General features: G+C 46.4%; 1 protein-coding gene across 1 annotated transcript in view; it reads right to left on the bottom strand.

The window, feature by feature from the left end:
• The window catches only part of TNFRSF19 (TNF receptor superfamily member 19), a 91,914-nt gene that overhangs the window by 15,600 nt on the left and 49,767 nt on the right, over positions 1 to 26,547 (bottom strand). Inside the window, exon 5 of the mRNA XM_061133211.1 lies at positions 22,701 to 22,786. Within this exon, the coding sequence (XP_060989194.1) occupies positions 22,701 to 22,786 (86 nt within the window). The remainder of the gene's footprint in view (positions 1 to 22,700; positions 22,787 to 26,547) is intronic.

A 26,547-nucleotide genomic window follows, 5' to 3' on the forward strand; every position in this document is an offset into this window, starting at 1 on the left:
TATCCTGATACCAAAGCCAGAAAAAGGCACTATAAGGGGAGAAAACTACAGATCAAGATCCCTGACAAGTACAGAAGCAACACCCCCCAACAAAAACGTACCAAATGAAAGTCAGTGCATATTCAAGAATTATACATCACAGCCAAGTGGGATTCATCCCAGGAAGGCAATGATGATGAATCATACCAAAATCAATATAACCCATGATAAAAAAATAAATGAAAGGGACAAAAAAACCCACTAATTGCCTCAATTATGCTTAAAAAGGGTTTCCCTGGTGGCCTAGAAGGTAAAGAATCCACCTGTGCAGGAGACTTGGGTTCAGTCCCTGGGTCGAGAAGATTCCCTGGAGAAGGAAATGGCAACCCACTCCAGGATTCTTGCCTGGAGAATCCCATGGACAGAGGAGCCCGGTGGGCTACAGTCTGTGGGGTCACAAAGACTAGGACACGACTGAGCAACTAAACAACAGTGGGCCCACAGGGGGACAACAATGCTTAAAAAGCACTTGACAAAACCCAATGCCCTTCTGTGATAAAAGCACTCAATACACCAGTAGGCATGGTTGCCAGTGCCCACCCTGAGCCAGTGGTTCTCTGCACACCCAGCGAGACGTGCCGCGTGCCCTTGGGGCAGGTGTGGGCAGAGTGGTGGTGGGCAGGCTTGGACTGGGCTGCTGCTGCAGGTGTTGCTCCCACCCAGGCAGATTTGTTCAAATCAGACAACTCTGAGAACTCTCAGGTCTTCCTCCCAGGACACCACAGCTGCCTCCAGTCCCACCAACGCCACCATGAGGCCAGTGGCAGTGGTCTGCAGTCAGTAGCCGTTCTCCCGGGGATCTCCTCCTACCTTCCACATCTCTGCTGTTAGGAGACTCGGGCCCGGAATCATCGCCACTCCCCATCCTGTAAACCCAACCCGAATGGCATCTAAACGTCCAGTGTGGTGAGGATGAAGCACGTCTTTACTGAATCTGCTAGCTTCATACCTTACATTACTGACACAGAAATGTTGGGGATCCCGAGTTTGACTGGCTTGGAGAGCATGATGAATACCAATATTAAATGTGCTGGAGTGGCATGTACAAGATGAAGACAGGCAACATTCAAAATTACTTAAGATATGATTCCCTTTTGTTCTTCAGTCGCTAAGTCGTGTCTGATTCTGCAACCCCAGAGACTGCAGCACGCCAGGCTTCCTTGTCCTCCACTATCTCCTGGAGTTGATTCAAGTTCATGTCCATTTAGTCAGTGATGCTATCTAACCATCTCATCCTCTGCCACCCCTTTCTCCTTCGGCCTTCAGTGTTTCCCAGCATCAAGGTCTTTTCTGATAAGCTGGCTCTTCACATTGTTGGCCAAAGTATTAGCACTTCAGCTTCAGCATCAGTACTTCCAATGAATATTCAGGGTTGATTCCCTTTAGGATTGACTGGTTTGATCTCCTTGTAGTCCAAGGGACTCTCAAAAGAGTCTTCTCTTAAATGTGCCTTAATCAATATGGACACTCTAAACTCTACCTTAAAAATGAGAAAACATAGGGTAAAATCTTCATGACTTTGGATTTGGCAATGGTTCCTTAAATATGGGCTTCCCTGTTGGCTCAGACAGTAAAGAATCTGCCTGCAGTGCAGGAGAATGGAGTTCATTCTTGGGTCGGGAAGATCCCCTGGAGAAGGGCATGGCAACCCACTCCAGTATTCTTCCCTGGAGGATCCCCATGAACAGACAAGCCTGGTGGGTTACAGAATGTGGGGCTGCAAAGAGTCCAACACCACTGAGCAACTAACATGTTCACTTTCACACAACTGAAGATCGGAAAAACAATCTGATTAAAATGAAACTAAAATGTGATTTTGAAATATAATATCACTAAGTAAAATAAGAGGAGCAAAGCTCAACGGGAGTTTACAACAAAACAGTAATCAAGATATGAGCAAGATTTTATTCATCAAGAAGCAAGATTATTTAAATTAAGAAAGCATCATTTTTCAAATGAATGTTAGAAGGATTATATGAGGATTTGTATTTTTTTCTTTTTAAAAAAGGAATCATTCTGACCTTACTTTTGAAGTTTCACCCAAACTATTCAACTTGATGTCTCTATTTACAGAATCTGAGCCTGGTAAGCACTGGCCAGACCACCTTCTTACAACTGTATCTGGGGCAGCCAGTTGTATGCAAGTAAAACCAAAAGTTCATCGTGTCAGGCTGCTTTTCAAACATGCTCTGAGTGCTGAGTTTCCAAGCTAATGTCCTAAATTGTTTTTTTTTTTTTAATTTATTTTCCTTTTTGAACTTAACAGCATATCAAAAACAGTACGGCTAGGCAAACATTTTTCCTTTGTTGAGCAATGCTGTAACATCTGTTTATAAACACAGAACTTCTGAGCTTGAAGTTCCTTCTTTCAAGTTCCCTCTCGGGCACTGCCCCAGTTACTAGTCCTTTCATGATTTAAACTCAAGTGAATCAAGGCAGAACCCCGAGGCAGCCTCCACTCTGCTTTCTTTTAATACTAATACAGATGACTCATAAATACAGTTCTATTATAAGCAGAGCCAGCTTCTGAGAAGTACACTTTTGTGTCTCTGCTTCCCAGTTGCTCAAGTTGGGTGAATCACCAAGGATAAATAAAGCAATACGTAAAAGCTGCAAGGCTATGGAACCAAAGAAACCCAGGGTACCCCACGATGTCAGGATGGGTACCTGATCATCAGACTATGGGATGGTGGTTCCCCAGGTTACTGAGAGCAGGAGAGCGGGAGACCCCCACAGAGGACCTCTGAGCCCTCACTCCATCAGCCATTCTGCCTCCACCAATTTCTGTTTCCCTCTGGGCTGCCTGCCCACCATTACCCAGTTGCTATTCTCAGCCTTTACCATGCATGTTGGGAGGAAACCATGAAAAAATGCAAACTGTTCTTCTTGAAGCTGAAGAGGGGGAGGATGGTGGACATAATTCCATTCACTCTTAAATTGAAAGCATACATTCCTTCACATTTTTTGTCTAGTCTCACAATCTTATACACAGAGTCTTTCTTTTGTAAGAGCAAGTGCCCACGTTGCTTAGTCATATCCTATTCTTTCTGAGCCTGTGGACTGTAGCCCGCCAGGCTCCTCTGTCCATGGGATTTCCCAGGCAAGAATAGTGGAGTGGATTGCCATTTTCTTCTCCAGGGGATCTTCCTAACCCAGGGACTGAACCCATGTCTCCTGTATTGGCAGGCAGGTTCTCTACCACTGTGCCACCCGGGAAGCAATTAAGATTATTAATAAATATTACCCTGTATTATGAGACATTAAAAAAGATATGATTATAGCCAATACTCCAAAATGGTTCCAATTATTCCATTATTTTCTTTTGAATTAAAGACGGAAAGTCCAAATCTTGCAATGAAACCGCTAGTGATATGAATCAAAGCCCTTTATTGCCTTCTGGAAAGCTTTTATGAAAACATTTTTTCCTGAATTCCTTACCCTAGAAGAGGTATGTGTTTAGAAAAGCAGAAACTTCTTTAAACCACACGCCCATTAGTTGTTATCTCCAACTTTATCTCTGCTCTTAGAAAATCTTAACTAAAGTCAGTGGTCAGTCAGTTCAATCACTCAGTCGTGTCCAACTCTTTGCAACCCCATGGACTGCAGCATGCCAGGCTTCCCTGTCCATCACCGACTCCCAGAGCTTACTCAAACTCACGTCTATCAAGTCGGTGATGCCATCCAACCATCTCATCCTCTGTCATCCCCTTCTCCTCCTGCCTTCAATCTTTCCCAGTATCAGGGTCTTTTACAATGAGTCAGTTCTTCCCATCAGGTGGCCAGAGTATTGGAGTTTCAGCTTCAGTATCAGTCCTTCCAATGAATATTCAGGACTGATTTCCTTGAGGATTGACTGGTTGGATCTCCTTGCTGTCCAAGGGACTCTCAAGAGTCTTCTCCAACACCACAGTTCAAAAGCATCAGTTCTTTGGTGCTCAGTTTTGTTTACAGTCCAACTCTCATATCCATACATACATGACTACTGGATAAACCATAGCTTTGACTAGATGAACCTTTGTTGGCAAAGTAATGTCTCTGCTTTTTAATATGCTGTCTAGGTTGATCATAACTTTTCTTATAAGGAGCAAACATCCTTTAATTTCATGGCTGCAGTCATCATCTGCATTGATTTTGGAGCCCCCAAAAATAAAGTCTGTCACTGTTTCCCCATCTATTTGCCATGAAGTGATGGGACCGAATGCCAAAATGAGGTAATTGACGGTTGAGTTTGGAAGTGACAGAATGTTATTACCAATCAAAGGGTTAAAGATAAGAATGCAATATCAGTATTTTGATTACATAGAAGAACAATTGCTTATGATTAGTCTCTCCTGAGACTTCCCTGGTGACTCAGATGGTAAAGAATCTGTCTGCAATGCGGGATATCTGGGTTCAATCCCTGGGTAGGGAAGATCCCCTGGAGAAGGGAATGGCAACCCACTCCAGTATTCTTGACGGGAGAATTTCATGGACAGAGGAGCCTGGTGGACTACAGTTCATGGGGTCAAAACAAGTTTCAGACATGATTGGGCGACTAACACACTTAAGCAGGCCTCCTGATGGCGGAGCAGAAGACAGTGGCAGTGACTTTTCAGATAAGTTAATGTACAGAATAACAAACAACTAGCAGAGCCTAGTGGTAATCGGCTCATATGTGGAGAGCTCATGCATGTTGTGTTTACACGAACCCGATTCTACTGAGTGAAAATTAAAATAGCAGACACGCGGCTTTTTCTCCTGGGCAGCCTGTCAGGGGCTGTTGCTTGAACTGGAAGCACTGTAGGCTGATGAATGTAAGCACTTTGCTGCTGAAGGACCAAAGCTCAAATTTAAAAAGGATAGGCAGAAGCCTCCCTCCACTGGTCCAAGTGCAGCACATGGACATCTGGGGTCTTTATCCTTTTTTCCTTCCCTCTTTTCCTGGCTCTAAAATATACTGTAAAGTGCTGCACACTCTTGGTTAAGAGCTTTGTCGTCAGCATTCTCGGTTTGAATCCTGGCTCAGCCACTTAGTAGCTGTGTCACCAACCAGCAAACGATGACTTCAGTTTCCTTATCAGTACCACCAGGAAACAAAAGTATCTACCTGAAGGTCTGTGAGACCTGAAGGAAGTGATATACACACACAGGGTCATCTTGGTACCTCCCACAGTGAACTTCCTGAGTTAGCCATCCTTTCTCCTAATATTATTCGGAATCAGACATCATATTCTAATTGTTATTATGGTAGAATCTGGATGGTCTCTTAAACCAAGTGAAACCACCTATGTAGCAGGCAGGCCGCTGAGCACCCTGATGGGATAGCCTGTGTCCTTATCACATGGCTCTGGAGGGCAGGAAAGCGCACAGTGAAGACAAACTAACATAATTCTCCCCAGAAGTTTAGGTTCGTTTCTTACAAAAGACACAGCTGCCACTACTTTTATCTAAGTGTCTCAAAGGGTCCCTCCTGCCATACGATTAACCAAAGTAACATTAAGCAATGTTGCATAAGAATAAGCGACCATGAGCAAAATAAGTCAACCTCTTGGAATATTGTGAATAAAATGGTAAAGCTATTACTAAAAAGAGCCTGTAGGATAAAACTTCAGGCAAAACAGAAAAATATTAATGGTCAGGCACAAAGACAGCTTGGAGAATACAGAGCAGGAGGGACATGGCAGACAAGCCATAGGACCTGTACTTGCTGCTCCTTAAAGACACTGGTGGGGAATTCTGAGTAAATGAGACTCCAGGCACCAGTCACAACTGACTATGATGTTTGTCCAAGATTTCTAAGTCTTCCTCAAAGGCTTTTATTAAGTAGTGTTTGTATAGGATTTGAGATGAATAGATGAAAATAGTATGCTTCTTTCTCTTCTAGCTTCTTGAACACTAAGATCATGGTTTGGACTTGTTACTTACATGTGCATGCATGCATGCTAAGTTACTTCAGTCACGTCTGGCTCTTTGCGACCCTATCGACTATAGCCTGCCAGGCTCCCCTGTCCATGGGAATTCTCCAGGCAAGAATACTGGAGTGGGTTGCCATGCCTTCCCCCAGGGAATCTTTCCAACCTAGCGATTGAACCCGGGTCTCCCACCTTGTAGGCAGATTCTTTACCTACTGAGCTATCAGGGAAGTCCAAGAATACTGGAGTGGGTAGTCTATCCCTTCTCCAGGGGATCTTCCCAACCCAGGAATCGAACTGGGGTCTCCTGCATTGCACGAGGATTCTTTACCTGCTTAGCTACCAGGGAAGCCTCATTACCAACATAGTGATAGATAAATACAAATATACATTAAGCATAAATAGTGTCATAAATTTAAATTACATACAAAAGAGGACATTGATAGAAGATCCGTTCAGTTCAGGTCAGTTGCTCAGTTGCGTCTGACTGTTTGTGACCCCATGGAGTGCAGCACGCCAGGCCTCACTGTCCATCACCAACTCCCGGAGCTCAAGTTGATGATGCCATCCAACCATCTCATCCTCTATCATCCCCTTCTCTTCCCACCTTCAATCTTTCCCAGCATCAGGGTCTTTTCCAATGAGTCAGTTCTTCCCATCAGGTGGCCAAAGTATCAGTCCTTCCAATGAATAATCAGGACTGATTTCCTTGAGGATTGACTGGTTTGATCTCCTTGCAGTCCAAGGGACTCTCAAGAGTCTTCTATAACACCACAGTTCAAAACCATCAATTCTTTGGCGCTCAGCTTCCTTTACAGTCCAACTCTCACATGACTACTGGAAAAACCATAGCTTTGACTAGACAGACCTTTGTCGGCAAAGTAATGTCTCTCCTGTCTAGGTTGGTCATAGCTTTTCTTCCAAGGAGCAAGCATCTTTTAATTTCATGGCTGCAGTCACCATCTGCAGTGATTTTAGAGCCCCCCAAAATAAAGTCTCTTACTGTTTCCATTGTTTCCCTATCTATTTGCCATGAAGTGATGGGACCAGATGCCATGATCTTAGTTTTCTGAATGTTGAGGTTTAAGTCAACTTTTTGACTCTCCTCTAACACTTTCATCAAGAGGCTCTTTAGTTCTTCTTCCCTTTCTTCCATAAAGGTGGTGTCATCTGCATATCTGAGGTTATTGATATTTCTCCCAGCAATCTTGATTCCAGCTTGTGCTTCATCCAGTCCAGCATTTCCCATGATGTACTCCATATATAAGTTAAATAAGCAGAGTGACAATATACAGCCTTGACGTACTCCTTTCCCAATCTGGACCCAGCCTGTTGTTCCATGTCCAGTTCTAACTGCTGCTTCTTGACCTGCGTACAGATTTCTCAGGAGGCAGGTAAGGTGTTCTTGTATTCCCATCTCTTTTAAGAATTTCCCACAGTTTGTTGTGATGCACACAGTCAAAGGCTTTGGCATAGTCATTAAAGCAGGTGTTTTTCTGGAACTCTCTTGCTTTTTTGATGATCCAACGGATGTTTTCAATTTGATCTCTGGTTCCTCTGCTTTTTCTAAATCCAGCTTGAACATCTGGAAGTTCACGGTTCACATACTATTAAAGCCTGGCTAGGAGAATTTTGAGCATTCTTTTGCTAGCATGTGAGATGAGTGCAATTGTGTGGTAGTTTGAACATTCTTTGGCATTGCCTTTCTTTGGGATTGGAATGAAAACAGACCTTTTCCAGTGCTATGGCCACTGCTGAGTTTTCCAAATTTACTGGCATATTGATTGCAGCACTGTCACAGCATCATCTTTTAGGATTAGCTCAACTGGAATTCCATCACCTCCACTAGCTTTGTTTGTAGTGATGCTTCCTAAGGCCCACTTGACTTCGCATTCCAGGGTGTCTGGCTCTAGGTGAGTGATCACATCATTGTGGTTACCTGGGTCATGAAGATCTTTTTTGTACAGTTCTTCTGTGTATTCTTGCCACCTCTTCTTAATATCTCTGCTTCTGTTAAGTACATACTGTTTCTGTCCTTTATTGTGCCCATCTTTGCATGAAATGTTCCCTTGGTATCTCTAATTTTCTTGAAGAGATCTCTAGTCTTTCCCATTTTATTGTTTTCCTCTATTTCTTTGCATTGATCACTGAGGAAGGCTTTCTTATCTCTCCTTGCTGTTCTTTGGACCTCTGCATTCAAATGGCTAAATCTTTCCTTTTCTCCTTTGCCTTTAGCTTCTCTTCTTTTCTCAGGTATTTGTAAGGCTATTTGATAGAAGATGGATTAATAGAAATGACTGTCTGAAAACTCCTTTCTCATGTATATATTTGCCTGGTTCTACTACCAATATTTAGATGGTCTGGCTTCACTGTGAAATTACAGCAGAAAAAAAGGCCAGTTCCATGAATGTGTGATAACTGTCTTTGTGGACAAGGAAATTTGACTTACTTCATTCCTGAGGGTGGATGATGATGCTCAATGTGCATCTTCAAAGCGTGGGAAGAGAGACCCTCCTATATGAGAAGAAGAGGGGTGAAGGGGAGATAGAGAAGAGGAAGCAGGCTGGACCACCACCCGGCCAGCACAGCATTTACAACCAGAAAGACACATTGACTGACGGGAAATTCCCCCCAGTGTCGAGGATGTTTCATCTTAACATGTGACCTTTTACCTGAGTGTCACTTTCACTCCCACCTGGGGACACTTCAGGGTCAGGAAGTCGGTGATGCGTGTGTTTATAATAAGATGATGGCGTGAACTTACAGAGGAATGCAGCAGGCTCACGTTCTCACCAACACAGCTACACAACTACATTCTCTGACTTCAATCACTAACCTGCATGGTGGCAAAAACTGATTTTAAAAAATCGAGTGGAAGTCACCAAGTCTCTCCTTGGTGTATGTAGACATGGGCTTGGTTCCCCATCCAACTGAGGCTGCGTTTCCACCGTACACCTCGTCCAACTACGTAAATGGGCCCCTGTAGTGTTTGAACAGAATCCCGGGCAGCCAATTGCCTTCCTCCTGAGAGTGGGGCACCACCCAAGCGTCCCCACTGCTCCATCTGCCACTAGCTGCATGCTCACGCATGAGAATACCTCCAAGATGTCTAGTGAGCTGACTTGCTCTCAGCCACCTAATGACTAACACGGTACCTGCCAGCGGCGATCTGTTTTGTTCCAAGGTGTAAAGCCACAGTAACATCACTCTGCCCACAATAACGAGCACTTTGTCTTTCAATGGCCAGAAAATCATGATTTGAGGATGTCCCCTCTCATCCAGCAGGGTGTGCAGTGCATTGAGAGTCGTCCTTCCAGATCCCCAGGTCTCTGTTGTCTTCTCCCACCTCCACTTGGTTCCCACTCACCTGCTCCCCATAGACCCCGCCCTGCCGCCGGAATCAGTCCCTCAGGGGCTGCTCTGTTTGTAGCAGCGGCTGCTGTGGACTGAAAGCCACCAGCTTTCACTGTTGCTGGCCAAGAGCCCTGAGGGGCCAGGGGCGCACAGCCTGCCCTCGTGGGCGCGCTGAGCCCCGGCGCGGTGCTAGCCGGAGCGGTGAGGAGCAGCTGGGAAGCGAGCTGTGTCTCCTCCAGCCCTGCGTCCCTGCAAGTGCCGGCCACGGATGCTCATGCCGCTGTCCACGACTGCTACCAACGGGAGTGGGAAACTTTTCCTATTTTTCGTTTCTTTAAATTTGGTTTGTGTGTGCGTGCATGCTAAGTCACTTCAGTCGTGTCCGACTCTTTGTGACCCCCTGGACAGTAGCCCGCCAGGCTCCTCTGTCCATGGGATTCTCCAGGCAAGAATACTGGAGTGGGTTGCCATGCCCTCCTCCAGGGGATCTTCCCAGCTTGGGGATCAAACCTGCGTCTCATTGTCTCCTGCATTGGCAGGCCGGTTCTTTACCACGAGCACCGCCTGGGAAGCCCAAGTTTGCTTTGGATCTTATTTCTTAGTACAAAACGTCAACACTTCTATCCAGAAAATGAAAATTAACCATATTCATGAGGCACTGAACTGAACAGCTGTATTTTTTTCTCAGCGGGACAAAAGAAAATTATAGAGGGACAAGACAAAGAGACTTCTATGCTTTAAGATGTGTGTGTCCTCAGGTGTGCCATCAGAAATACAATGATAAAACCAAACAAAAACAGGACTCAAGGGCCCTCGGCGGCCCAGCGATGGGCCTGGAGCAAGTGTGACAGGAGGTTGGGCAGGCCAAAGGGTCAGCAGGGGTTTTAAGAGAGGGGCTGGGGTGATGGATGAGGGCCTCAGGCTCCCAGCAGGTGGAAAGGCGTCCCAGGAGGCCTGGGGGTGGGAGGGACCAGGAAGGCTGAGGTCAGGAGGAGCATCCTGAAGGCCAAACCCAGCGAGCAGAAATAGCCCTGGGCAGGAAAGTCCTGGCAGGGGACCTGTTCCCAGCGGGGTTGCAGGTCCCAGATGCTGAGACTCAGTCAATGACTTAAGTAAACTTGGTTTCTGCTCTTCTTAACCTTGCTTCCAGACTACTTGGCCTGGAGATCTATTCCCCGCCAGGACTGAGCCAAATGTGATCATGCATGTCTTTATGGGGAACAGAAAGAAAGAAGAAAGGGCAGAGCAGGTGACTGCCACAGGAGAGTGGCTGGAGGGGCAGGGAGGCAAACCCCAGGCCAGCACTGCCCACCGTTCAACCACAGGGTCGACTGACGAATTCCGCCGCTTGTGCGGTTCAGAGGAAGCCTGTGACACCCAGAGCAAGCTCGTCACTTTACGTTTGGCAGTGGGTGAATTATAAATAACTGTCTGGTACTTTAATTATGATAAATGTCATAATTAACACTGAAAAACACCATAAGCCACAAAATGGCAGCAGCTTGTCTATGGCATTTCTCTGTAGACACGATAAAAAGGATTTTTTTTCCTGCTTTCAAGGATGTTTTTCTTCTTTTTATTATCCCCCAGTCCCAGAAGGTCTCGCTGTGTTTATTTGACTGATGGAACAATGAAGCTTTGAAACTTCCACACCAAGAAACAGAAAAGACACCATAAAAGAAACACATTATTACGGCCGCCACCATCTGTGCTGAAGGATATACACAGGCTCAAAAATAGTTTTGCCTCAACTGGGACTAACGGACGGGGTTGCCATCTGGGAGCTGGAACAAAGACTTGCGACTTGGGCCCCTGCCCTCCTTGTTCCCGAACAGGACTCCGCTTAACCCCTGCAGTGCCAGGCTGCACTGGGGGCCCTGGACTCCGCGTTCCCTTGGAGGGAACCTTGTTCATTTGACCTCATCCTCGGGGAAGGCAGCATCCAGCTTGGCACGCTTGCACCTAAGGACTCTGGCTCCAGGAATCATCAGCTTCCTCGTTATTAGTAGAGTGGATAATTCTTATTTACCTCACTGCAGTACTGTGAAATGATTCTAAGATGACAAAACTCAAGTTACTTCGAACCCATTAACTTCTTACTAAGAAAAAAAAAAAAACATGTGTATGTCTCTGCCCAGTTTAGCATGGCGGGGCCTAGACTGAGGAGAAAACCTGGATGTAGACTGTGTTTCTTGCCATCCCTGTTCCAGCAGAATCGACCTTGCTCTTCATTTATTCATAATCTTATAGCTGACAGAACTTATGGTGAAGAACCCAAGTCTGCATTAGGTCAGAAAGATAACATGTCTTGAGGTTTGGAATGTGGTGCAGATTTAGGACTTCAACCAAGGCTTTATCTCCTCTTTTAAAATTGTGAGAATCTGGAGCTCGAGCCCTGGGTTGGGAAGATGGCAACCCACTCCAGGATTCTTGCCTGGAGAATCCGCATGGACAGAGGAGCCTGGTGGGCTACAGTCCGTGGGGTCACAATGAGTCAGGACTGAGCACACAGATGCTCTGGGCTTCTTCCCTGGTGGTCCAGTGGTTAAGAATCTGCCTGCCAATGCAGGGGACATAGGTTTGACTCCTGATCCAGGAAGACCCCACATGCCACGGTGCAGCTAAGCCCATATGTCAGAACTACTGAAGCCCTCTTGTCCTACAGCCTATGCTCCACAAGGAGAGAAGCCACCACAATGAGAAGCCCACGCATCTCAACTAGAGAGTAGCCCCCATTTGCTGCAATTAGAGAAAGCCCATGCAGCAGTGAAGATGCAACACAACCAACACTGGATAAAGTAAATAAAATAAAATAAAAGTAAGGTAAAATTAATTTTAAAAATGGTGAGACTCTTCAATTGGTTCATGAAAAACTGGGACACAGACAACCTAAATAACTTATCTGGAAGTTAAGGATTGGGACTAGGACTCAAAAGCAAGCTCCCGTAGAGACTGGCTGACATTAATTTGGAGATGATAGGGTAAGACAGTTATGTCTTTTCAGTGCTTACGAGCATTAGAAGTCAGAGAGAAACTTCCTGCATCTTATCCTTCAGATCAGAATCTGGGGGACTCTCAAGAGTCTTCTCCAATGCCATAATTCAAAAGCACAGATTCTTCAGCGCTCAGCTTTGTTTATGGTCTAACTCTTTTCCAAGTAGGTCTAACTCTTTTTCAAGTACCGTTTTGATTTCTTTCTTAAGTTTAAAATTAAAATGCCCTCACTCCTGGTCCTGGAGCTGGCCTGAAGAAGTGGGGCTGACTGGGGGTCCAGGCCTGCCTCTGCTGTGGCCGCTTCTTGGCAGTGACGTGGGGGTGGTGCAGGCTAAGAGAAGCACATGGAGAGTGGTTCCCTCCAGGACTCAAGACCCACTTGCTGTTTTAAACTCTCCTGGGGCTCTCCTCTCCTTTCCCTCCTCAGAGTGATGCTTCTCCAATGACTCTTCCTGGTCAAGAGCTGGTATGGGAAGGGGCTGGACACACATTCGGGTTTAGCGACAAAAAAACCCCCTCCGTGGGTGCAGCTATGCTTATTCCAGTTGCCCTTGGGATGTGGCCCCCAGAGGACAGAGCTCACAAACCTCCTCCCGAGGACAGACGCTCGGCTCTGAGGGACGGAGTCGCTGCTAAGCTGAATCTCTGACAGTCTCTGCATCCAGTCTGGCGTGCACTGTGAGGTCGCTTTACGCCATGCTTTTTTTATTTTAAGCATTTAATGGGTACACACACAAATCACTGATCCCTTTGCAAAAGTCTATGACTTAATGAAACAGGCCTGCTGGATTTTATATTTTTTAAATAAACTGTACTTAATCTAACACTCATTTAATTTAGTGATGGCCTTTAACAAACCACAACCTGTTTCTTGGTGAGTAAATATTTAAACCAGCTCATTGACTTTGAATGTCTAAGAGAGACTGCAGAGAAAGGCCAAGGAGCTGGATTTACAGCCAACTGGGTAATGATCAGCCGCTCCTGTTCTCAAGGGGCTGGATCAAAGCCTTCGGCGCCTCCAGTTCAGGACTCCCCTACCTCCAGACTGAGGCCAGCAGACGAGCTCTTGAAGCATCTCCAGGGTCGGGGGACATGGTCCAGGGACCCGGGGACAGCACTCAGACTGTTCTTTGCTTTTCTTCTCTTTATGTGGGACCAAGTGCATGGCTGACAGACACTTGGCCATTTTATATTGGGAGAAAAGCATGCATGTAGAGCACGTGAGTCTAAGAAACATTTTTCTCTTAAAATTTCTTGATTTTTGTTAACTTTAGTGAAACTAGGGCTAAGGAAAGGCAAATATTTGAAATAGTTAAATAATCACTCAAAGCGGCTACATTCACCAAGCACTTCTTTCTCTAAAGAGGCCAAGACATTAAAGCTGCCCCAGTGTTTTCTCAACATCCTTGGAAAAGGAGCCATTTGCTATGACGGATTTTCAACGTATCTTTAGAAAACAGTTGCTTACCCTAGAAGCAAATCTGCTTAAGAAAAAAAAAAAAACCCAGATTAACTATGTGGGATGGAAACCATTTCAATGAAAGGAGAGCAGCAGCTTTCTGTTTTCAGGAAAAGATCCAATGTGACTGGATCTCCCCTTCCCCACCCCTCCTGGGTCCAGAGTAATAGTGAAAACTGCAATGACGGTAGCAGGTGGTATCAGATAACCCAGGGGTCCATCCACACGAAGCTGGAGCACGCTGGGTGCTCTGTCCAGGGCCCCCGCCCCAGGCCGGGTACACAAGCCACGCCGCTCTCCTGCATCATCTCTGCCTGCCGCAGCCGCCCCCATTTCCCGCCCTCCGCCCGGCAGGCGGCGCTGTCAGAGCATCATCTACAGTAAAGCCTCAGTGGACCCCACGGGGCCCTCAGGGTGTCCCGGGGCCAAGCCCTGGTGCGGGGACCGTGCAGGGCGCCCTGGTGGATTTCCATCTCTTGGTTCCCATGTAAGCCACTTTCCATGTCCACTCTGCTAGCTTGTTTGTCAATAAAGTAAGGAAATCACAAGGAACTGAGAAAGAGAAAGGGAGGAAAAGCAGGAAACTGTGGAAAGATGAACAAAGAGAAGAGAGCACTTCCCGGAACCAGTGACTAATGAGTGGGCAGTGGGGGAACGTGCTCCAGACGCCCGGGGGCCACTCTGCAGTCGGCTCCAGGAGCCAGGGCTGTTTTCTCTGATCTCCCTGTCCTCCCGCTCCTCGCCCTGCTCTGTGAACAGGACAGAGCTGCATCTTGAAGAAGCTGCCCTTCCCTACTGTTCAAGAGGCCCCGGGAGCATCTGTCTGACCTGAAAAGAGTCCCCAAACTGGGCACCACCTGCAGGAGCCAGGGCGCCAGTCTCCCGCCCGACACTCGGACTCCTGGCCTGAGGACCACAGACTCCGAGGACATCCCATGTAAACTGAACCCGTAATCGGCAGAGGGTGGCTTTGTGGGCCTGTCCGGCAGGGGATCCAGCAAGTTCTCTGCAAAGTCAGGCCGCTAAGTATGAGCCAACTCAGGAGAAGAACTCTGTCCTGCAGGAATGGGAAACAATCACAGATGCAACACCACCACATGATGCTTCCGAAGCACATGGCTTTGCTATAAGTCTTTCGGATTATATACATCTCTCCGCACCTCGTTCTACATCACTCTGATCAGATTCAGTGAGTGCTGGGTCCCCGGATGAAGAGTCCTGGGTGCAGGGAGGTGGCAGGAACTGACTTCTGATCCTCAGGGGTTCAACTGTACACAGAGCGGCTGAAGTCACCTGCTCTCCACCACAGGCAACCTGAAAACCCACACGGGCATCGATTTCAGAACACTCCCCATTTGTTTCCTCTTAAACTGAGAGGAAGTGTTAGTCACTCGGTCGTGTCCAACTCTTTGTGACCCCATGGACTGTAGCCTGCCAGGCTCCTCTGTCCATGGGATTCTCCAGGCAAGAATACTGGAGTGGGCTGCTATTTCCTTCTCCAGGGGTTCTTCCCCAGCCAGGGATCAAACCTGGGTCTACCTGCATTGCAGGCAGATTCGTTATCATCTGAGCCACCATGGAAGCCCTCCTTTTAAATTGGTTTTCTTTAAAAGAGGTGTTTACCAGGCACCCTTATTTAAAACAATTTAGCACGACAGGTCAAGAGCGGACGATACGAGTGCCTTTGGACACATGAGCACCTGTGGGCACTTGGGGAAGGGCTCCCACACGTGTGGACAGAGCAGTGTGTGTGGCAGACAGCCCTGAAGTCCACCTCAAGTCTGAAGCCTGCAGCACTTACTTGAAAATATCATTAAAGTAATAATTAGTATATGAATATACATCTCAAGGGGGAAAAGGTTACAAAACTGTGTACGGCATAATTACACCTATTTTTTAAAAATATCAGTAGTACAGATAGAACAAAGACTGAAAAGAAGACCATCAAAATACCATAATTTTGTTCTGTTATGTGTCAATGTTGGAAATGTTTTGTTTACGATGCTCTCCCCTTCCTTTTTTTCCTACTAAACTTAAAAAAATTATCAATTAAATGAGCAAATGTGGTGTTGTTGTTTAGTTGCTGTTGTGTCTGACTCTTTGGGACCCTGTGGACTGTAGCCCGCCAGGTTCCTCTGTCTGTGGGTTTTCCCAGACAAGAATACTGGAGTGGGTTGCCATTTCCTCCTCCAAGGGATCTTCCCGACCCAGAGATTGAACCCACATCTCCTGTGTTGGCAGGCAGTTTCTTCACCGCTGAGCAACCAGGGAAGCCCCATGAGCAAAGAGTTCTTTTAAAGTTTATTTTGAAATTACTTTTATTCTCTATTTAGATGATGGTTTGAGTTTCCTATGGAAAACAGTCAGCCTTTGACTTCCCTGTGGCTCAGATGGTAAAGCGTCTGCTTACAATGCAGGAGACCCGGGTTCAATCCCCAGGTCGGGAAGATCTCCCGGAGAAGGAAATGGCAATCCACTCCAGTATTCTTGCCTGGAAAATCCCATGGACGGAGGAGCCTGGTATGGCTACAGTCCATGGGGTCCCAAAGAGTTGGACACGACTGAGCGACTTCACTTTCCTCCTTTTAACAACGAAATGCCTTAATGGTGCGGAGAGTAGCGGGCTTTCTGAGAGGATGAAGTCATGTTAAATCCTACAGAGCCGTGGGTCAGCACAGCTCCCGACCTCCTGTCTCCCCCACAGGGTGACTTATCTGATGGCTTATCTCCTAGGAATCATGTGGCTTGTTTTACTAAGCCCCCAAGGACAAAGCAAACATCTCGGTTAAACACCCTTAAATAAAAACCGCTTTGAATGTTTTCAAAACCATTTGCTCCAACCACAGTGTTTGTTCCAAATTAAGTAAACACTGCTTAAAGGAAATCACGCCAATCCTGCATTTCTTATCAGGCCCAGGGCAGGAAGTAGTTCTAAAATTTCTAGTGTTTTTCTGTGTTTCTCCTAATGCTGTAAACAGCTGCCCCTTATCAGAGGGTGGAGCAGGGGTTTCTATGGAAAGGGTGCCTTTATTTACCTGCAGCTCCATCCTCACAAATTAGAATGCTCTGGGCGGACTAATCCATGGATTAGTTCACACACCCATCATTCTGCCAGTGGGAGGGGAGCTTAAAGCTCAAGCTGGTTGGGCAGCGGGCGTGGGGCTTTGGGCCAAGGGGCAGAGGAGATCGGGCGGCCTGGTGTTCTGGCCATCTGGATCACCAAGCACAGAAGTCCTCTGTAGCCCCATTCAGGTGACCCTCAACCCCCCGCTCCCCGGCCCCCAGGACTAGGGGAGGACTGAAGCCAGCTGCATCTGGGACCCTCCCCGCGTGGGGCAGCTCCCAGCCACCACCTCCCACACAGGGCACACCTGGACGGGCGGGGCCGCGGCATGGCAGGCCAGGTGCAGTCATCGTTGGGAAGAAGGCTGGCGCTCCTGGATGCGATCCCGTTCACGTCTATCTCCCCTCTGCCAACATGGCACGGTTATCCCCATCTCCCGAGGGCCAAGGGGAGGCTCAAAGTGATGAGCTGACTTGCCCGAGGTGACACCCGCGGTCCAAGGCAGAGCCTGGGCGTGAATGAAGGTTCACACACCCACCAGTCTTCCGGGGCAGGGGAGCTTAAAGCTCATGTTGGCTGGGCTGCGGGCGTGGTGCTTTGGGCCATGGGGCAGAGGAAAGGGTGCCCAGACTTTTCGCTGGTTCCAAGCCGTGCCCCACCCTCGGCTGCTGGTGGACGCCAGGGTCTGAGGACTTAAGACTGGGCCAATATATACAGTCAGAGGGCAGGGGGTTGGATAGAAACCTCTTCTAGTTTTGTAAAGCAGTTTATAAGGAATTCGAGTACGTGGTTCAGAGAGAGAAACTGCCACCGAGACACTCTTGGTCACAAATCTGAGCTGCGGAGAACGGATGGCCGAAGCTCCCTCTGTCTCTCCTTATGCCCCGTCCAGGTTCCCACACTCACTGCTGGACTCTGAGCCACAGCCTCTGCTAAACCCCACAGCCCCAGGCCGTCCTGAGGTCCTTTCTCAAGATAGCGCGTGTGCATGCTGAGTTGCTTCAGTTGTGTCTGACTCTTTGTGACCCTATGGACTGCAGCCTGCCAGGCTCCTCTGTCCATGGGATTCTCCAGACAAGAATACTGGAGTGGGTTGCCATGCCCTCCTCCAAGGGATCCTCCCGACCCAGGATAGAACCTTCATCTCTTACGTCTCCTGCATGGGCAGGTGGGCTCTTTACCAGTAGCGGCACCTGGGAAGCCCAACATAAATACACTACCATGTAAAAAAGAGATACCTTGCTGGAAGCTGCTGTATAACACAGGGAGACCAGCCTGGCGCTCTGTGATGACCCAGACTGGTGGAACGGGGTGAGGGGACGGAGGCTCGAGGTGGGGGATATAGATACATATATACAACTATGAATGATCAGAGTTGATTTATGGCAGAGACAACCTCAACACTGTAAAGCAATTAGCCTCCAATAAAAAAAAATTTTTTTTGATGTATTTATATTCCTTTAAAATTATTCTCGTGTTATTAACACAGACAGTCGTCCTTTTAAAGGACTTTGTTGCAAGCCAGTCAATCCTAAAGGAAATCAACCCTGAATATTCACTGGAAAGACGAATGCTGAAGCTGAAGCTCCAATACTTTGCCCACCTGATGCGAAGAGCCAACTCATTGGAAAAGACCCTGATGCTGAGAAAGATTGAAGGTGGGAGGAGAAGGGGACGACAGAGGATGAGATGGTTGGATGGCATCACCGACTCAATGAACATGAGTTTGAGCAAACTCCAAGAGATGATGAAGGATAGGGAAGCCTGGCATGCTGCAGTCCACAGGGTTGCAAAGAGTAAGCCACGACTGAGAGGCTGAACAACAACCACCATAAGCTGCACGTTTCGGGCACAGTTTAGGTACGTCTTGTGGCACAGAGGCCTCTACAGACATCACAGGAGATGGAAACAAGGCTCACCACGACCACTGATCCAGCTGGACCCTTGGTGCTCCCGGGAGCCCACTGTTTTCTCCCCTGACCCCTCCACTCTCATTGAGGGAACCTCAGACGCCTATGCTGGCCCAGCCTTTGCAGGCCTGGGTCCATTGTCACCTGGGAGAGTGGTGCTTCGTGCTCCACACACACACACACACACACACACACACACACAGCCTCGCAGGAGAGCCCCTTGCCGGCCACTGGATGGATGCACATGCCCGGGTTTTCGCCTGCCCCTGCCCTGGTTACAGCATGGAGCCTGGCACCGCCTCCAGCAGAGGGCAACCCTTCTCTGGATCCTTCAACAGACCTTACATAACACCATTCTCTTGTCCTCTCAGATAAAACAGTCAGCCTCTCTCAACTGGATCGTTCCCTTTAACCTGCAAACAGACAGGCGTGCCTCTCGCCTAGAAACAACATAAAACAGAGCCCTCCTCTGACTGCGCTCCCCACGATCACTGTCGAGGCAGGCTCTGGACCGAGTGACCTACCATCAGCTCCCTCCTTCCCTTGCATAGCCTCCTACGTCCCCGTCGCCTGGGCTCTATTTCCATCACTCACTGAATCGACCACCGAAGACTTCCCGGGGACCAAGTCCACGGGCAATGCCAGTGTCGGCTGGCTGGACCACAGTCAGCACCCCACGCTGCAGGATGCTCTCCTTCCCACGTCCCCCTCCTCGGGCTCGCCCTCCCCTGGCTGAACCCCGGGTCACAGCTGGGGCCACCCTCCCTGCGGCTCCTGCACCATCACCTCAGAGCCGAGGGTCCTCCCAGGCGGGACTGACCATCACCATCGCCCAGGTGTGTGGCGTCTGAGTGACCGTGAGCTCCATGAAGGGAAGGGCTGGGCCCATGTCTGCCCCACTGTGGGTGTGCACCTCGTAGACACCCGAGTATTTGTTCAGCAGGTAAGCGGGAAGGGCGGAGCTCCCAGGACGATGGTGTTCACCTGCACCTGCCGGATTCTCTCCTTCAGGAGCCCGAAGGGGCAAGCACATGCCCCAGCAGCCCGCTGAGAGCGTGGGGAGGCCAGCAGGCCTAAGCAGGGCCTGCAGGCTGAGAGAGGAGCCACAGGGAACCTCCCGCTGCGGGGGCCGCGGTCCCCAGACCCTAGGGCTGCCCGGGGTCCCGAGCAGGGGCTGCTCCTGGTCTGGGGAGTCCAGGCTCCCACCGTCACATGCACCCCTGAAACGAAGCCTGTCTCTGCAGGGAGCTTCCCAGGGGCCACCACCTTGGCGCTTAGAGTATAAATAACACAAGAACGCCTCTGGGAAAGTCACTAAAGAAGCAGTTGTTCATGGATGAGTGCAAAAGCCTGAAGAAGGAGAAATGAAAATATGAGGCGCCTTACATAATTTTCCCCAAAGACATCGAGAACTCTTTTGAAGAGATTAGCCGCGTTCTGGAATTATTCCCAAGAACTGTGCCAAATGCAGCAAACATTCCTTTAAAGAGATAAGGATTAAGGCTCACTAAAGACCACCATACAGCTGTTTCACAATTCGAAAAGCTATTAGCAGTGTGCGTGGCATTTCTGGCTTGGAAAAAAATTTAGTATCATACAGGAGAAATATTAAATACATATATATATATATATATATACACACACAGATATATATATAGCCAATTTTATTTTCAAATGATCACTTACTTAGGGCTTTACAAGACATTAACAGTTAAATGTGAAATCTATGCTTAAAGCCTAATTTATGATGTCCAAGCTTAGCCAGATTCCCCAAAGGCAAACAACTCCAGTGCCTCAAACATGACTAGATCACATTAAATTTAAGCCCAATAAATTAAAAGAAAAAAAAAAACCTAGGCCTTTCTAACTCTAAATTGGGCAATATCAATTTCTTCACTAAATCTTTTTCTGATAGTTTAGGATGAAGGGGATAATCTTTGCCTTCTGGACAGAATGACAGCTGAGCTGAGCCACAGGCAAGATGAGGCTGCTGCCTCATTTTAACTTTTAATTTTATTTTGGGGTAGCCAATTAACAGTGTTGTGATGGTTTCAGGTGGACAGCAAAGGGACTCAGCCACACATGCACACGTCTCCAAATTCCCCTCCCATCCAGGCTGCCACATTAACGTTGGGCAGGTCCTGTGTGCTACACAGTAGGGCCTTGTTGCCTTTCCATTTTAAATATAACAGTGTGTACATGTCCATCCCAAACTCCCTAATGATCCCTTCTTCCCATCCTCTCCCCCCAACCTGGCAACTGTAAACTCATTCTCTAAGTCTGTGAGACTGTTTCTATTTTGTAATAAGTTCATCTGTATCATTTCTCTTTAGATTTTGCATATAAGGGACGTCATATATTTCTCCTTCTCTGTCTGACCCACTTTACTTGGTAGCTGTGCCATTCTAACTGGCAAGAGGACATGTCCTTTTCTGAGCTACATAGCAAAAAGAGACTCGGCACCTCTCCTAAGTTGGACTTTTAGAGTTTTCCTTAGATGATGAACAGTAAAGCAAATAATACAAGAAAAAGTCAACATGGAGTGGATGACATCAGCCAACAGAGGATCGACTGGGTGGCTGGGGACTGCACGGAGACAGCAGGGCATGCGGGGGAGAACATAGTATCTGGAGTCAGACCCGCGGTTGCCAATTACCAGCCAACAGTGGAGAGTCATTAACCTCTCTGGACTGGTGTTCACATTGATGATTGAGAGCTGATGATGAGACCCTGAGAAAATTAAGTAAAACCAACTGTGACCCACACAAAACAGACATTCAATACTGCATCTGTTAACTGCAATGAATTATTTGGTGAACATTTACCTATTACAAAGAGAGGGGTCAGCGGCATTTCTATAAAAGAAAGAGTCAAGTCCTTGGCCTTCCTGTCACTTCAAACGTAGAAAGGAATGCACTTTGGTAAAGGACATAATAATAGGGACTGCAAAATTCCATCACATTCTCGGAAACAAAAATCCCATGTGACTTTATCAAATAATGAAGTAAATTTCAATTAACTTAAGGGGGCTCCTGTCATGAAAAGAAGTAAGAGGTCAGATTCTGGGCATGGAGAATTATATCACAGTAATCCCTAAATAAATAAATGTCTGTATTACTCTCCCCGAAAGGAAAGAGCAATGCCCATTTGAGCAGTGTCCTCTTCCAAGCCCCTTCCTGGACCTTGCTGCCCCCCTCAGCACAGACAAGCCCACCCCGAGCACAGCTGGGGGATGGCGGGGCGCCCACCCTGACTCCCCTCCTGGCCCCTTGTTAGTGGGTTTTCATTGCTGTGGCTGTTCAGTCACTTAGTCGTGTCCAACTCTTTGCAACCCCATGGCCTGCACATGCCATGCCTCCCTGTCCTTCATCACCTCCCAGAGGGGTTTTCATTGGCCAGATTTATATCTAGGATTAAGATGAATCAGAAGCCTCTCTTTCCTAATCAAAACCAATGCAGGTTGATAACCTATAACAAATACCTTTTACATCTAAGAAACAATGTGGTCAGAAAGTCTAACTCGTTGCTACAAAGAGAAAAGGCAGTTTTCTCCCTACCAACATGCAAACAAGTTTTCTCTTGTTGTTTTGCAACCCTAGGGACGGCAGCCACCAGGCTCCTCTGTCCATGGTCTGGGGACCAGGAAGGGAAACACACGGACTCAGGGGGCCACAGCACAAAAACAGGACACATCAGGCAGAATCTGGACCCCTAGTTAACTGGAGTTGCCCGAGGCATCATCTAGACTGAAAGATAAGAGGCTGAAGGGAACAGGAGTAGCAACATGTCGTATTTTCCTTCGAGGTTCCGATCAGTGGACGCAGTTTGCTGACTGAGACACACAACAAAAGGGCTTTCTGTCCTGTTGGACACCTGACAAAAGACTGTACCCTCTAAGCCAGCAGTATAGAGAGGCTGTGTTCCATCTGCCAACTGGAGAAAGCTTTTACAAAGGCCCAGAGCCCCTCTGTGTGCAGGACATGACTCACAGTGCGGCTCGTAGGGGGGTGGAGGGTCTCCGCAAGGCACACACTCCATGTCTTGAAAACCAACAAGTTTCGTCTTCCTGTAAAACCTAGAAGAGAAAGGAGAATAATCTTTGTGTTGCTTTTTTCATCTCAGCTCACAGATGCAGCAAACAGATTTCTGTCATAAATTACTGCCAGTCTCCATTACCAGTTCTATGTTTGAAAAAAGGTTCTCAAAGGCTTAAATATAACAGTATATTTCAGACAGGCACAACTTTAGAAATCACTCTGAGCAGGCAGTGGACTTAAGAAATGACAACTCACTAAATGTAACTTTGTAGATTCTACTCAGCCCCACTTTTGTACATTGCGGCGGGAGGGGCGCCAAGAGGCAATATGACATCTGGACATTTCTATTGCTATTTAAATGACAAAATACTTTATGCGGTGCTAGTTTTTAACCTTTGAAATGCAGAAGCCAAAATGCCACACAAACCATAAGAACACTGGGAAAATGTAGGCAGATACACAATCTTGATATCGGAACATCTTTCTAGGAATGACAAGAAATCCAGGAGGCAGAATGGAAGAGATTAACAGTTTTGAACCCGCACATAAACACACTCACACACACGTGTGCACAAATACTAGAGACACCTGAAAAGGAAAAACAAGCTGTCGACATAATTAGTGGGCAGAAGAAAACTGAAAAATGGTTCTAATCACAGTATTGTCTATAACTTAAAACTTAAAAATCATTATGATGAAAGTAAACATGGGACATCTCTGATGGTCCAGTGGTTAAGAATATGCCTGCCAATGCAGGAGACACGAGTTTGATCCCTGCTCTGGCAAGATCCCACACGCTTCGGAGAAACAAAGCCCCGGGGCTACAACTATTAATACTTGTGGCAACTAGAGACAGCCTGCACACAGCAACAAAGACCAAGTGCAGCCAAAAATAAATTAAAAAAATAAAAATAAATTTTTATAAAAGTGAATATGGCAACTGAAACACATGCAAAGAACACTAATGTTACAAAGAACACATCATAATTTTAAAATTTCTTAATTTAAAAAGTCACTCAGTTGTGTCCAATTCTTTGTGACCTCATGCATTATACAGTCCATGGAATTCTCCAGGCCAGAATACTCGAGTGGGAAGCTTTTCCCTTCCCCAGGGGGTCTTCCCAACCCAAGGATCGAACCCCGGTGTCCTGCATTGCAAGCAGATTCTTCACCAGCTGAGCCACAAGGAAAGCCCAAGAATACTGGAGTGGGTAGCCTATCCCTTCTCCAGCGGATCTTCCTGACCCAGGAATTGAACCGGTGTCTCCTGCATTGCAGAGGATTCTTTACCAACTAAGCTAAGAGGGAAAAGATGATGAAATTAAGAACTTTAAAAAATTTTAACATTAAAATGTTTAACCTCATTACTAACAAGCAAGTGCAAACTGCAATGAAAATATACTGTTTTGAATTAGAAAATTGGAAACCTGTTGGCACGCACCTAGGCAAACGGGCACACGTGTGCAGTGGGAATACAAACCACTGCTTTACAGGGCAATTTAGCAACAGGCCATCAGAACTCAATAGAACAGTTTACATCCTATCCAGTAATTTCATGTTTTGAAATTTATCCTCAAAAAATAATCAAGTGGGAGAAATTAGATGTAAATAGAGAAACCACAGCATTGCTTATAAAAGAAAAAAACCCAAGAGGCCTGGCCCATACCCAATAGCAGATGTGACCTCAGCAGTGGTGGACCCAAGGCTGTGAAATACATGGGGGCCTTTAGAAACCACGATGCAGGTCTACGTACCTATTTTTTAATTTATGAAATACCATTAACTGAAAATGAATTGTGAATAATATAGTTCCAATTTGCACACACACACACTTTGGTATAGATTCTTTCAGATTATTTAATTATCAATGCAGCTAAAGACATTTATGTGTGTAAAGGTGCATTGTAAATAGTTTGGTATATTATACACCAAATATTAATAGAGATTATTTCTAAATGATGGGGATTCCAGTGATTTTTATATACATACATATATACACATGATATATATATACACACACACACACACACATGTATTTTCCAACTTTTTCATGACAAAAACAGTGATATGGAGAATAAACTACAGATCAAGTTTATAGAGACAGGTAGATGCAATTATTTTGTGAAATTGGATTATTTAGTAAATCTGCATGATTTGTGGTTGAAGTAAAATCTGCATTTAAAACTAGATAATTAGACCAAATGTTCAGATTCATCCAGTACTTGCTCAACCTTCCATTTTCAATGGATTGTGAAGATCTGCTTAAATGATTGTAATATAGTGACTTCCCACCACAATTTGATAAAAAATATTTCTTTTGGAATTTATAAAGTAAAAGTCAAAGAACAAAGTTGGAGGAGTCACACGTCCTTGTAGAAGCTTGTAGAAAATCGTTTGACCGCACATGTGCGGGTTCACTTCTGGGCTCTCTGTTCTGTTCTGTTCTGTTCTGTGTGTCTGCATTTATGCCAGCATCACACTGTACTGAAAAGTGGAGTTTGTAAAGTGTTCTGATATCAGGAAGTGTGACTCCTCCAACTTTGTTCTTTGATTTGTTAAAAATTTGTTAAAATTTAATTCAAAATGAATTAAAGACCTAAACATAAGACCCCCAGACTGTAAATTCCTAGAAGAAAATACAGGAGAAGTTTCATGACAACATCTGGCAATGATTTCTTAGATACGACATCAAAAGATATATAATATATAGGCAACAAAAGCAAAAATAGACAGGGAGTATATTAAATCTGAGACTTTTGTATATCAAAGGATACCATCAATGTGATATGTACTTATGACCAAACTCATGGAGTGGTATACAATAGATATGTACAGCTTTAGTCAATCATACCTCAACAAAGTGGTTAAAAATGTCACAACTGATAAAAAAAAGACTTTTGAATTTTAGTAACAGTTTCTTTGGCAGTTAAAAAAAAATGAGACAATGAAAAGAATGAAAAGGCAACCTATACTATGGGAAAATTTATTTGCAAATCATATACCTGATAAGGCTTGATATCCAGAGTATTTAAATAACTCTTAAGCTATGGTTTTTCCATTAGCCATCTACAAATGAGAGAGCTGGAGCATAAAGAAGGCTGAGCACTGTAGAATTGATGCTTTTGTATCGTGGGGTTGGAGAAGACTCTCAAGAGTCCCTTGGACTGCAAGGAGATCGAACCAGTCAATCCTAAAGGAAATCAACCCTGAATATTCATCAGACGGACTGATGCTGAAGTTCCAACAAGTTGGCCACCTGATGCAAAGAGCCGACTCACTGGACAAGACTCTGAAGCTGGGAAAGATTGAGGGCAGGAGGAGAAGGGGGAGACAGAGGATGAGATGGTTGGAAGGCATCACTGACACAATGAACATGAGTCGGAGAAGGACAGGGGAGCCTGGAGTGCTGCAATCCATGGGGCCACAAAGAGTCGGACACAACAAAGAGACTGAATGAGAATGACAACAAAAACGTCCTTTACAAGGAAGGGGTGATGTAATCCCTTCTTCACAGAGTGATTCGGCAATTAAATCATTGAATCCATACAGAGTGCTTGGAAAGTGTCAGCCATCTTGGTTACTAAAAGCAGCAAAGAACCGGCCACGTGGGTTCCTCTTCCAGGGCAGGGCCCCAGGTCCCCTCAGCAGAGAAAGGCGGGTGGGGCCGAGGCCGGAGGCCATGTGGCCCCTTTTGCAAAGCTTTCACAGGCCCCACACAACATTAACTGACAGCAATGTCTGTGGTTTATTTAGTCCTTACTGTGCCCTAGGCACTCTGCCAGGCTCTGGACATAAGCTC

This window comes from Dama dama, chromosome 30, assembly GCF_033118175.1.
Source record: "Dama dama isolate Ldn47 chromosome 30, ASM3311817v1, whole genome shotgun sequence".
NCBI lineage: Eukaryota > Metazoa > Chordata > Mammalia > Artiodactyla > Cervidae > Dama > Dama dama.